The 13,275-nt window shown below is 45.9% G+C and overlaps 1 protein-coding gene across 1 annotated transcript in view; it reads right to left on the reverse strand.

Moving 5' to 3' along the window:
- Positions 1-249: 249 nt before the first annotated feature.
- COLGALT1 (collagen beta(1-O)galactosyltransferase 1) overlaps positions 250-13,275 on the reverse strand; it is a 45,803-nt gene continuing 32,777 nt past the window's right edge. Inside the window, exons 10-12 of the mRNA XM_082208375.1 lie at positions 5,728-5,855; positions 4,961-5,167; positions 250-3,115 (exon numbers count right to left, since the gene is read on the reverse strand). Of these exons, the coding sequence (XP_082064501.1) occupies positions 2,848-3,115; positions 4,961-5,167; positions 5,728-5,855 (603 nt within the window). The 3' untranslated portion in view covers positions 250-2,847. The remainder of the gene's footprint in view (positions 3,116-4,960; positions 5,168-5,727; positions 5,856-13,275) is intronic.

The following is a 13,275-nucleotide window of genomic DNA, read 5'->3' on the forward strand; positions in this document are numbered from 1 at the left end:
GCTCTAGGCAAACACTTCATTCATGCTGAGCAATGCTGATGCACCTCGCAGGTGCCATGAACTAAGCATGCACCCTAAAACATATCCAATACTTTCCTGTGGCAACAGACTGCTAGAGAAGACCAATGATGCTGGACAAACTGACTTTCAAATAAGTACAGTATATAATGACCCCCCCCCCCAAAAAAAAAAAAAAAATCTCATCACCATCACAGACATATAATGAAGAAAAGGCAGATAGGGACTACACAACAGCCAAATCATTTTAGTGTACTGATTGCTCAAAGGAGATGAAACAAATAACATACAGCTCTATTTTAGTTGTATTAATACAACTTGCGCATCATTTCATGGTCACAAAAATAAAACCCTAATGTGTTAGTTCTTTTGCTTCAAGGTTCTGCATCTCAAACATGATAACTTGAAAAAAAGCTTTGGCCTACAAGTGTCATTAAGATGAACAGCAAAATGGAAGCGATGGTTTCTTTACTTATGCCTACTTTTCTACCCTCATAAGTGTGTTGGTACAATCCAATTTGCAAACCCACCTCAGCCGTCATGGGGACTAGACGTTCACCCAGGAAAGCTGATTCTAATAAGGCTTAAACAATATTGATCACTCTGGGCTGGTGCTGCTCTTGGACCTGCAGGAAGTGGGTTCAAATCTCTGCTTAGCCAGCTTCATTTCTGCTTTTGCTTAACAGACATAATAGTCACTTGCATCTTTGAGGGTTTATTACTGTTATTTAAGGGTACCATCTACTGTATTGCTAATCTTCTGTTTAAGCCCTACTGAAAGTAATGGGAGCTTCAAACAAGCTTATGGCCCACTTGCTGGTGGATTGCAACCCAATTGTGCATCCAGAAGGGGGGGGTGTGCTTTCTCACTGCATTTGATCCCCACAAGCCACATTCTACCTCTGGGCTGGTTCCATTTTTTGGCCTCCCTGTGCAACAGAGATAAGGGTGAGGTCAGCACATACTGCCCCATCCAAAATGACTCAAGAGGAAAGACCAGTATGAGGTTCTTCTTCACTCCATCACTGCCTTCCTCTCCAAGCAACATCTGTAGCATCTTGCTACACACATCCTAAATTATGTGTGTCCTATATACATCACACCAACCACAAGTCTGCCTATGGATATTAAATAAAGCTGCTCAAATTGCAACACAGGTGTAGTTCTGCCAATCCAACTCCAATCAGCAGAAGAAATGTGTAGTCCAAGGTTGTTCCAAGTACCATGTGCTGAAGAATATACACCTCTGAAAGAGGAGAGTATCAGATGCAAAATGCCTGCTGAGAAGTGGAGGGTGCAGTGAGAGAATGCAGCTAACTATAGGGCTGTGCAGGAAATTCTCATGTAGTATAATCTCATGTAGCAAGAAGTAGCAAGGCACTTGATTTTGTGAATTGTTTTGATTTTGTGCATCTTGTGAGTAAGTGAATACACAGAGGTCTGGGGGCAGAACTTCCACAGTCTCGCCATCCTGATGTGATGGAAGAGCTCTGCTGGGGATCTCCCATCCCATCCAGCTGCAACCCCTCCACCTGGTGACATGATGCATCACACACCATCTGCTTCAGAGTTGGATGATGCTTGCTAGCATGCCACAACCATGCTTTCTGAGGCACCTCTGCTGTCACCAGAAGGGGCATCATGGTGGTATGTCCTTCCAGGATGGGTGAAACTGCAACAAGGCTGACATTGAGCTGTGTCTTTTAGAACCTTCCAATGTTCCTTACAGGATCGCTAACACTACCTTGCAAGCCTCTTCCTCCTCTCCCCTTTCTTCACCCCACTGACTTGTTCCAATGTTTCAGCACAGAGTTCTCCAAACTTCAGGAGCCCTTGGACTAATAGTCTTCAGCATGCAGATCTGGGGCCCACCTTTTTAACTCTGATCTGCAACATGAGGCTCATTTTAATTAACTATATCTTACCCTCTCTTCCCCAGCCCCACATTTTTTATTTTGAAAACGAACAAAAATAATAATAATGGTGGAGTGCTGCAGGCGCAACCCGCCTTGAAATGCTGTCCCACAAGTTGAAGGGCAATGCTTTATATTTGCTTGTCACAATGTATGAAGGGAAATGTGGTTCCAACTATGCCTCCCACGATGGATGGCACCTCCCACCATGCATCTCTGGCCACTGGGGAGTGAAAGCTACAACCTACCAAGGCACTTTGTGTCTCAACAGAGCAAATCAAGAGACATGGTAGGAAAAACATTCATCAGCCCAAGGGAAACGAGGACATTTCTGACTTTCCACATCGAAACTGGGCATTGCAATCTCAGCACAGACAAGGCACAAAGAAAGGGGAGGGGAGGGGAATCAGGATTCCACAAAAATGAGATCTGAAACTGTCACCAGTAAAAAAATTATATAAAAATAACTGGAAAGGTTTGAAACGTACACCAAGATAAATGGTTTGTCTGACACAGAGAATCATTGTGCTGTAGTCTGCAAGTCTGGCCTGCATTTTTTCAAGGACTAACCACTCTTGCTTCTTCCAGAACATATAGGGCTCCCTGTAGGAGCCAGTACCAATTCTTCAAAGAATAAAACTTCTCTTACACAACTGAGTATGGAAAGATCTCACCCACACCACTTCCAAAACAGAGGGTGGGAGAGGTGGGGGATGGCACAGCTATGTAAACCCAACGATTTCTGTTGCAGGCTCTGCATGGCAGAGGGAGTGGAGCTTGCCATTATTGCTTTGCCACAAGATGTGATGAAAGCGAGGGAAGCAACCCATAAACCCTGAGAAAGGGGAAAGCCCTCCCCGCCTCATGCTACACCATGCCCTCCTGCTCAGCCCCCTTCATCTGTGCCCCAGCAGGGTCATAGTTCATCACGGGCTGTGCTGTCCAGAGGGGACTGGAGCACATTAGAGTTCTTGGCTTCACTGCTCAGCTCCTGCTGCTCCTTCATCTTCTGGGACTTGGCCCGGTCCCAGTCAGTTTTGATGTTCTCATTGTTCCACACCACAGAGGTTTCCGTGTCGCTGATGTAACCATCGTCTCCTGTGTAGTGCGTTGGGAAGACTAGCAGCGGTTCTACAGAGAAGGCCAGCAAGTTCCGGTTCTCAAAGTGCTCCATATACTCAGAACTGTAGGAGAACAAACATCACATGAAAAGAGCTGCTTCTGGAGATACATCTCTGCCACACGTGTAAATCAGTCAAACAACTAACTGCACAAAAGTATGACTCCTGGAGTTACATGAGGCAAACCATGAACCCCCTTTGAAGAGAAGGAATGCCTTCTCCTCACTAGCTAAGTTTGTCTTAGGTTTCTGACGAGCTAGAAAGATGAAACTTCATAATTTCACTTCTCGGTGAATACAAGGGTCTACTGCACAAATATCTTCTGCTAATATAACTTTCTCCACTCATCTTGCTTATTTGGACCAGGTTTCCTCAGTGTTAGATATTTTTTCACATTCTTGTCTTCCTGTGAGAGAATCAGCTCCTTGGGCAGCTGTTATGTTCTAGAACACTCTAGATTCTTCCAGCAGAAACATATTAGAAGCTGTGATATGAAAGCTAAGAGCTAAATTGCACCTTAAAGGTCGGTTATGGGCACAACAACGGAATGCCTAAGTGTGCTTTTTTATAACAAGAATACATAGCTGAAAATGAATGAACTGCAACTAAAATATTATGTTCATTTTTCACATGGTCTAGTCCTTCCCCTGCCCGCCCGCCCCCCCCGCCCCAATATTCTTAAGAGGGTCAGAGAGTAGCTGGAAAGAGGGAGGCAGAAAAAGGTCCTCCTTTCCTTCCACTCTGCAGTCCTAATCTGAAATCTTAGGTGCAGTACTGTGCCCAGAGCTCAGAAACTGCTTGTGCTGATGAAATTCTGTATCTCAAAATGTGCCTAGAACAATGGGAGTTTTGAACATTGTTTAGAAAAGAGAGTGAACCCTACCTAGAGTAAAGGCTACCTAGGCAAAAGCTACATAAGATTCCACAGAGAATTGATTCCTACCTTCTCAAAGAGTACAATCATCTAGCCCAGGAGTTGCTAATGCAGTTGCTCTTCAGATGCTTGGACTCTGGCTCCCATCAGCCCCAGCCAGCCTGGCCAACAGTCAGGGACAATGGAAGTTGCAGTCCAGCAACCTCTTGAACTGGCTACCCCCCCCCCCCGATCTAACCACACTGAGGGAAATCCACCAGCTGTCCAGTGTTCTTGGCTTCAGATAGATGGCATGGCCAAAGAAGATAGAAACCAACTTGGAACAAGGCAAGGGAGCAAGAGTGCAAAAACCATTTTCCAAGCAAGAAATACATGCCAGGACAGAACCTACAGATGAGACAAAAGCAAATGTGTCCATGCCAAACTAAAGAGGAGGTGTGCGACAGGACTGTGGCCCAACAGGCTGCCACTTAAAATCCTTCTGTAAATCAGGAGGGCCTACAACTATTACCTGCTGCCTTGTGATGCATATTTGGGAGAAGAAAAGGCTCAGGAGTAAACCCTACACAAATCTGGAGTGGAGTGTACTGGATGGCGCCTTGTATGACTCCTTCCAACAACTACTGCAGTCCAGCTGGTGCCAAATGTCTTGATCTGCTTTCCTTTGGACCACATCAGCGAGGCCAAGAGGTCTTGTGGCCTGGGCATCCCAGGTCCTTCATACACACTGCCCAGGTGTGTCCCAGGGAGGTCACTTCGGTGCTGCTAATATAGCAAAAGCAATGCAGGAGGCAGCAGTTACAAGTCGCAAGACTCTGCAGCTAGAGCAGGCCCTGCCCATTTGACTTCCATTGTCTTGAGACAGATGAATGCCAACAACTTCTATCCAACAGAAAACAGCAAGGGACTCCTCTCTATCTCCCTCTTTTAAGAAGCTACATCTCATGTGCCAAGGGTGTGTTAATGATCAAAGCACCCTGCTCCTTCCTGCCCAAGGCCACCGGCCCCTCTTCCCCTCCCAGCCCCAGCCTTACACAGGGTGTTTGTCAAACATGACAGGTAGGAACTCGTCCACAGGCAGCATCTTGGAGAGGGGCCGGGCGTCCAGGAGCTTCTGGGCCCCCCGAAGGGAGAGGATGTAGGCCAGGGTCCAGTAGGAGTAGTCCGCTTCCACCAGATTGCGGACATGGGGCACGGCTTTCTCAGGATGCTCCACTTGCATGCGCTTCCGGCCAATGTAACTAAAGGCAAGCAGAGATTGAGATCATGACACTCCTTCCCTTTGAATCACATGGGGGCAGCCGGCAGGCAGAGCTCCACTGCTCTCCATGCAGCCCACCAAGCCCCAGGGCGCCCCCCCCCCCCGGCTGCTCAGCCACCAGCCATCAGCAGGGAAACGGTTGCTGTCCCTGCACTGCTAATGGGGCTCCTGGCAGACAGTGCTGCAGAGATTAAAGGGTGAGTGTGTGAGGCAGGTGAACAGGAGTGAAAGGCATGGGGGGAACTAGGTGCCTATGAGTGTGAATGGCAGGGCAGGTATCATAGAATCTTAGAGTTGGAGGGGACCCTGAGGGACCAATGCAATGCAGGAACCTCAACTTAAGCATCCATGACATATGGCCACCCAACTCGTGTAAATGTGAAAGGGAGCAGGGAGGTGTTGGTCCCTTAACTACCCGCTCCTGCCCACATGAATCCCCCAGAAGCAAAAATGTTGCCCAACTCTGCCATACGAGGTTCCCCACTGAAGGATGCTTTTGCCAAGACTTCCCGCTGCCCGAGTCAGCACTTCCATACTTACATCAAATCCCAGTCCAGGCCCTCCTCTTCTAAGTCATAGATGAGGTTCATCATGCGTCGCTTAAAAAAGATCTCGAAGCGCAGGTCATCCTCAAACACCACCGACTTCTCCAGGCCTCTCTCAACAACCTAGCAAAAATCAGCACACGTCACTGTTTATTGATTCATTTATTTAATGAAAATATTTCCATCCTGTTTTTCCACTAAGGTGCTCAAGGGGTTAAATCTGTTCTTTCTTGGACCAAGTTATTTTTGGCTGCTTGGCTTGAGTTTGATGGTCACAGAGAGGGGCAAGAAGTCATGCAGGGGACTGATGAGACCCCCCCCCCCAGCAACTGGTAGCTCTGCTGGGTCTGGACCAGCCTTTCCCAGCCTTTTGTCTTTCAGATACTTCAACTCTCATCAGTCCCATCAGCACAACACCTGGAAGACACAAGGATTGGGAAGGCTGGTCTAGAAACTTGCTTTTTTATTTTTAAAAATGAAAGCTTGTATACTCAGAAGGCGGATGGTATTCTCAATGCCACCTTCGGCACTCTTTTTCTTCAGTCTTTCAGAACCACAGCATATACAAAGCCCTGTAAGATTGTATGTAGCTCTGCCTCCCAGAGCAGGGAAACAAAACTGGCATTCAGATTTTGAGTGGCAAATATCCCCTAAAGGTCCCTTTCCTTTCTAGATCATCACACCATGAATGTTTTCCATATTCTAGCTGATGTAATAATCCAATGTGCCCAAGAGGTGGCAGCACATACTAAAAATGCCGAGAAATCCGGTTCTAAGGGATTCCTTCCTGCTGCTTTGGAAGAATCATAGAATCATAGAGTTGGAATAGACCACAAGGGCCATCGAGTCCAACCCCCTGCCAAGCAGGAAACACCATCAGAGCACTCCTGACATATGGTTGTCAAGCCTCTGCTTAAAGACCTCCAAAGTAGGAGACTCCACCACACTCCTTGGCAGCAAATTCCACTGTCGAACAGCTCTTACTGTCAGGAAGTTCTTCCTAATGTTTAGGTGGAATCTTCTTTCTTGTAGTTTGGATCCATTGCTCCGTGTCCGCTTCTCTGGAGCAGCAGAAAACAACCTTTCTCCCTCCTCTATGTGACATCCTTTTATATATTTGAACATGGCTATCATATCACCCCCCTTCATGGATCACTGCCTTGCCGTGGCGAAGGGGCTTGAAGAACTCAGAGAAGCTATGAACTACGCCGAGCAGGGCACCCAAGATGAACAGGTCATAGTGGAGAGTTTTGACCAAACGTGATCCACCTGGAGTAGGAACCGGCAAGCCACTCCAGTATCCCTGCCAAGAAAACTCCATGGACAAAGACAACAGGCATATAAAAGTTATGACGCCGGAAGATGAGCCCCTCAGGTCGGAAGGCGTCCAACATGCTACTGGGGAAGAGCGGAGGACAAGTACAAGTAGATCCAGAGCTGATGAAGCGGCTGGGCCAAAGCCGAAAGGACGCTCAGTTGTGGATATGCATGGAAGCGAAAGGAAAGTCCAATGCTGTAAAGAAAAATATTGCATAGGAACCTGGAATGTAAGAACCATGAACCTGGGTAAGTTGGATGTGGTCAAAAATGAGATGGCAAGAATAAATATTGACATCCTGGGCATCAGTGAGCTAAAATGGACGGGAATGGGCGAATTCAGTTCGGATGACTATCATATCTACTACTGTGGGCAAGAAACCCGTAAGAGAAATGGAGTGGCCCTCATAGTCAACAAAAGAGTGGCGAAAGCTGTACTGGGATGCAGTCTCAAAAATGATAGAATGATCTCGATACGAATCCAAGGCAGACCTTTTAACATCACAGTAATCCAAGTTTATGCACCAACTACTGGTGCTGAAGAAACTGAAATTGACCAATTCTATGAAGACTTACAAGACCTTATAGAAGTGACACCAAAGAAGGATGTTCTGCTCATTATAGGGGATTGGAATGCTAAAGTAGGGAATCAAGAGATAAAAGGAACAACTGGCAAGTTTGGCCTTGGAGATCAAAACGAAGCAGGGCAAAGGCTAATAGAGTTCTGTCAAGAGAACAAACTGGTCATCACAAACACGCTCTTCCAACAACACAAGAGACGACTCTACACATGGACATCCCCAGATGGGCAACATCGAAATCAGATTGATTATATTCTCTGCAGCCAAAGATGGAGAAGCTCTATACAGTCAGCAAAAACAAGACCTGGAGCTGACTGTGGCTCAGATCATCAGCTCCTTATAGCAAAATTCAAGCTTAAACTGAAGAAAGTAGGAAAAACCACTGGACAGGTAAGATACAATCTAAACCAAATCCCTTATGAATACACAGTGGAAGTGAGGAACAGGTTTAAGGATTTAGATTTGCTGGACAGAGTGCCTGAAGAACTATGGGTGGAGGCTCGCAACATTATACAGGAGGCAGCAACTAAAACCATCCCAATGAAAAAGAAATGCAAGAAAGCAAAGTGGCTGTCCAACGAGGCCTTACAAATAGCGGGGGAGAGAAGGCAAGCAAAATGCGAGGGAGATAGTGAAAGATACAGGAAATTGAATGCAGACTTCCAAAGAATAGCAAGGAGAGACAAGAAGGCCTTCTTAAACGAGCAATGCAAAGAAATAGAGGAAAGCAACAGAATGGGAAGAACCAGAGATCTGTTCAAGAAAATCGGAAATATGAAAAGAACATTTCGTACAAAGATTACCATAATAAAGGACAAAAGTGGTAAAGATCTAACAGAAGCAGAAGACATCAAGAAGAGGTGGCAAGAATACACAGAGGAATTATACCAGAAAGATATGGATGTCTCGTACACCCCAGATAGTGTGGTTGCTGACCTTGAGCCAGACATCCTGGAGAGTGAAGTCAAATGGGCCTTAGAAAGCACTGCTAATAACAAGGCCAGTGGAAGTGATGGTATTCCAGCTGAACTGTTTAAAATTTTAAAAGATGATGCTGTTAAGGTGCTACACTCAATATGCCAGCAAGTTTGGAAAACTCAGCAGTGGCCAGAGGATTGGAGAAGATCAGTCTACATCCCAATCCCAAAGAAAGGCAGTGCCAAAGAATGCTCCAACTACCGCACAATTTCACTCATTTCACATGCTAGCAAGGTTATGCTTAAAATTCTACAAGGAAGGCTCAAGCAGTATGTGGACCGAGAACTCCCAGAAGTGCAAGCTGGATTTAGAAGAGGCAGAGGAACCAGAGACCAAATTGCAAACATGCGCTGGATTATGGAGAAAGCTAGAGAGTTCCAGAAAGACATCTACTTCTGCTTCATTGACTATGCAAAAGCCTTTGACTGTGTTGACCACAGCAAACTATGGCAAGTTCTTAAAGAAATGGGAGTGCCTGATCACCTCATCTGTCTCCTGCGAAATCTCTATGTGGGACAAGAAGCTACAGTTAGAACTGGATATGGAACAACTGATTGGTTCCAAATTGGGAAAGGAGTACGGCAAGGCTGTATATTGTCTCCCTGCTTATTTAACTTATATGCAGAATTCATCATGCGAAAGGCTGGGCTGGATGAATCCCAAGCCGGAATTAAGATTGTCGGAAGAAATATCAACAACCTCAGATATGCAGATGACACAACCTTGATGGCAGAAAGTGAAGAGGAATTAAAGAACCTTTTAATGAGGGTGAAAGAGGAGAGCGCAAAATATGGTCTGAAGCTCAACATCAAAAAAACGAAGATCATGGCCACTGGGCCCATCACCTCCTGGCAAATAGATGGGGAAGAAATGGAGGCAGTGAGAGATTTTACTTTCTTGGGCTCCATGATCAGTGCAGATGGTGACAGCAGTCATGAAATTAAAAGACGCCTGCTCCTTGGGAGAAAGGCGATGGCAAACCTAGACAACATCTTAAAAAGCAGAGACATCACCTTGCCAACAAAGGTCCGTATAGTAAAAGCCATGGTTTTCCCAGTAGTGATGTATGGAAGTGAGAGCTGGACCATAAAGAAGGCTGATCGCCGAAGAATTGATGCTTTTGAATTATGGTGCTGGAGGAGACTCTTGAGAGTCCCATGGACTGCAAGAAGATCAAACCTCTCCATTCTGAAGGAAATCAGCCCTGAGCGCTCACTGGAAGGACAGATCGTGAAGCTGAGGCTCCAATACTTTGGCCACCTCATGAGAAGAGAAGACTCCCTGGAAAAGACCCTGATGTTGGGAAAGATGGAGGGCACAAGGAGAAGGGGACGACAGAGAATGAGATGGTTGGATGGTGTCCTTGAAGCTACTAGCATGAGTTTGATCAAACTGCGGGAGGCAGTGGAGGACAGAAGTGCCTGGCGTGCTCTGGTCCAGGGGGTCACGAAGAGTCGGACACGACTAAACGACTAAACAACAACAACAACAACAACATCATATCACCCCTTAACCTCCTCTTCTCCCGGCTAAACATGCCCAGCTCCCTTAGCCGTTCCTCATAAGGCATCGTTTCCAGGCCTTTGACCATTTCGGTTGCCCTCCTCTGGACATATTCCAGTTTGTCAGTGTCCTTCTTGAATTGTGGTGCCCAGAACTGGACACAGTACTCCAGGTGAGGTCTGACCAGAACAGAATACAGTGGCACTATTACTTCCCTCGATCTAGATGCTATACTCCTATTGATGCAGCCCAGAATTGCATTGGCTTTTTTAGCTGTCGCGTCACACTGTTGGCTCATGTCAAGTTTGTGGTCAACCAAGACTCCTAGATCCTTTTCACATGTACTGCTCTCAAGCCAGGTGTCACCCATCTTGTATTTGTGCCTCTCGTTTTTTTTGCCCAAGTGCAATACTTTACATTTCTCCCTGTTAAAGTTCATCTTGTTTGTTTTGGCCCAGTTCTCTAATCTGTCAAGGTTGTTTTGAAGTGTGATCCTGTCCTCTGGGGTGTTAGCCACCCCTCCCAGTTTGGTGTCATCTGCAAATTTGATCAGGATGCCCTTGAGTCCATCATCCAAGTCGTTGATAAAGATGTTGAATAAGACCGGGCCCAAGACAGAACCCTGTGGCACCCCACTAGTCACTCTTCTCCAGGATGAAGAGGAACCATTGATGAGCACCCTTTGGGTTCGGTCAGTCAGCCAATTACAAATCCACTGAGTGGTAGCATAGTCAAGACCGCATTTTACCAGCTTCTTTACAAGAATATCATGGGGCACCTTGTCAAATGACTTGCTGAAATCAAGGTAGGCTACATCCACTGTGTTCCCTTCATCTACCAGGCTTGTAATTCTGTCAAAAAACGAGATCAGGTTAGTCTGACATGACTTATTTTTTAGAAATCCATGCTGACTATTGGTGATCACAGCATTCCTTTCTAGGTGCTCACAGACTGTTTGCTTAATGATCTGCTCCAGAATCTTCCCTGCTATTGATGTCAGACTGACTGGGCGATAATTATTTGGGTCCTCTCTTTTCCCCTTTTTGAAAATAGGGACAACATTTGCCCTCCTCCAATCTGCCGGGACTTCGCCTGTTCTCCAGGAATTCTCAAAGATGACTGCCAGTGGTTGTGAGATCACATCTGCCAGTTCTTTTAATACTCTTGGATGCAGTTCATCTGGCCCTGGAGACTTGAATACATCTAAACTAGCCAAGTATTCTTGTACTATCTCCTTAGTTATTCTGGGCTGTGTTTCCTCTGCTGAATCATTTGCTCCAAATTCTTCAGGTCGGGCATTGTTTTCTTTATCAGAGAAGACTGAGGCAAAGAAGGCATTGAGGAGTTCAGCCCTTTCTGTGTCCCCTGTTTGCATTTCACCATCTTCTCCTCTGAGTGTTTCTTTGTTCTTCCTTTTGCTACGAACATACCCATAAAAGCCTTTTTTGTTGCTTTTAACCTCTCTAGCAAGCCTGAGTTCATTCTGTGCTTTAGCTTTTCTGACTTTGTGTCTACACGTGCTGGCTATTTGTTTGAATTCTTCTTTGGTGGTTCCCCCCTTTTCCATTTTTTGTACACATCCATTGGTATTGCCTGACGTTGTGCTTTTACTATCTCCCTCTTAACAAACTCCCAGCCATCATGAACTCCCTTTCCTTTTAGTATTACTGTCCATGGGATCTCACCCAGCACTTCCCTAAGTTTTATGAAGTCGGCTTTCTTAAAGTCAAGAAATTGAGTCCTAGTATGCTTGGCTGCTCCTTTCCGCTGTATAGTAAACTTCAGAAGAGCATGATCACTCGTGCCTAATGATCCTTCCACTTCTACCCCACTAACCAGGTCATCAACATTGGTTAGGACCAGATCTAAAATGGCTGTTCCTCTTGTTGCTTCTCCCACTTTCTGGACAATGAAGTTGTCTGCAAGGCCAGTGAGGAATCTGTTTGACCTTATGCTCTTGGCTGAGTTTGACATCCAACAAATATCCGGGTAATTGAAGTCCCCCGTTACTACTATCTCCCTTCCTTTTACATGCTTGGCCATCTGTTCCAGGGAGGCATCATCTATGTCCTCCGTTTGACTTGGGGATCTATAGTAAACTCCCACAATGAGGTCTCTGTTATTCTTCTCTCCCTTAATTTTGACCCAAATGCTCTCACTTTGGCTTTGAGGTTCTAAATCTTAGATCTCTTCACAGGTATACACATCCCTGACATATAATGCCACTCCTCCTCCTTTCTTGTCTGGTCTGTTTCTCTGAAATAGATTGTATCCCTCCATTATTACATTCCAATCGTGGGACTTATCCCACCAGGTTTCAGTGATGCCTATTATGTCATATTTAGTTTGCTGTACCAAGAGCTCAAGCTCATCTTGTTTATTTCCCATGCTTTGCGCATTAGTGTACAGACATTGAAGTCCATTAATCATTCCCCCGTGTCTCTTATTTAAGGATTTTTTCCTCCCACCACTAGGTCCACGTGCTGTTTGCTCCATTTGGTCTATGACATTTGGATGATCATCTTCATTAATTGATAGACTCCTACCTTCAGGAGCACTGTCTCCCTCCCCCACATTAGTCAGTTTAAAGCCCTCCTGATGAGGTTTCTGAGATTTTTGGCAAAAACATTTCTCCCAACCGTTGTGAGGTACAGCCCATCGCTTGCCAGAAGTCCATCTTCAAGAAACTGCAGTCCGTGATCTAAGAATCCAAACCGTTCCTGTTTACACCATTTGCGAAGCCAGCTGTTCACTTCCACTATTTTTCCCTCTCTCCCTGGGCCACGACGTTCAACTGGGAGGACAGATGAGATGACAATTTGTGCATTTAATTGCTTCAATTTCCTGCCCAGAGCCTCGTAGTCTCTTTTGATCTTCTGGAGGCTATTGCTTGCAGTGTCATTGGTTCCCACATGAACCAAGAGGAAGGGGTATTTGTCAGTGGGTTTTATGATTCCTTGCAGTCGTTAAGTTACATCTTGGATCTTAGCCCCGGGGAGACAGCACACCTCCCGAGACATCTTGTCAGGCCCACAGATCACTGCTTCTTTTCCCCTCAGTAGGGAATCCCCTATCACCACTACACGCCTCCTCTTAGGTTTGGTCGGGGTTCTTCCATGAGCTGTGCGTTCCAAGGTCGCCTGCACATTCCCTGAGGACTGACT

This window comes from Podarcis vaucheri (genome assembly GCF_965113315.1).
Source record: "Podarcis vaucheri genome assembly, chromosome: 2".
NCBI classification, from domain to species: domain Eukaryota; kingdom Metazoa; phylum Chordata; class Lepidosauria; order Squamata; family Lacertidae; genus Podarcis; species Podarcis vaucheri.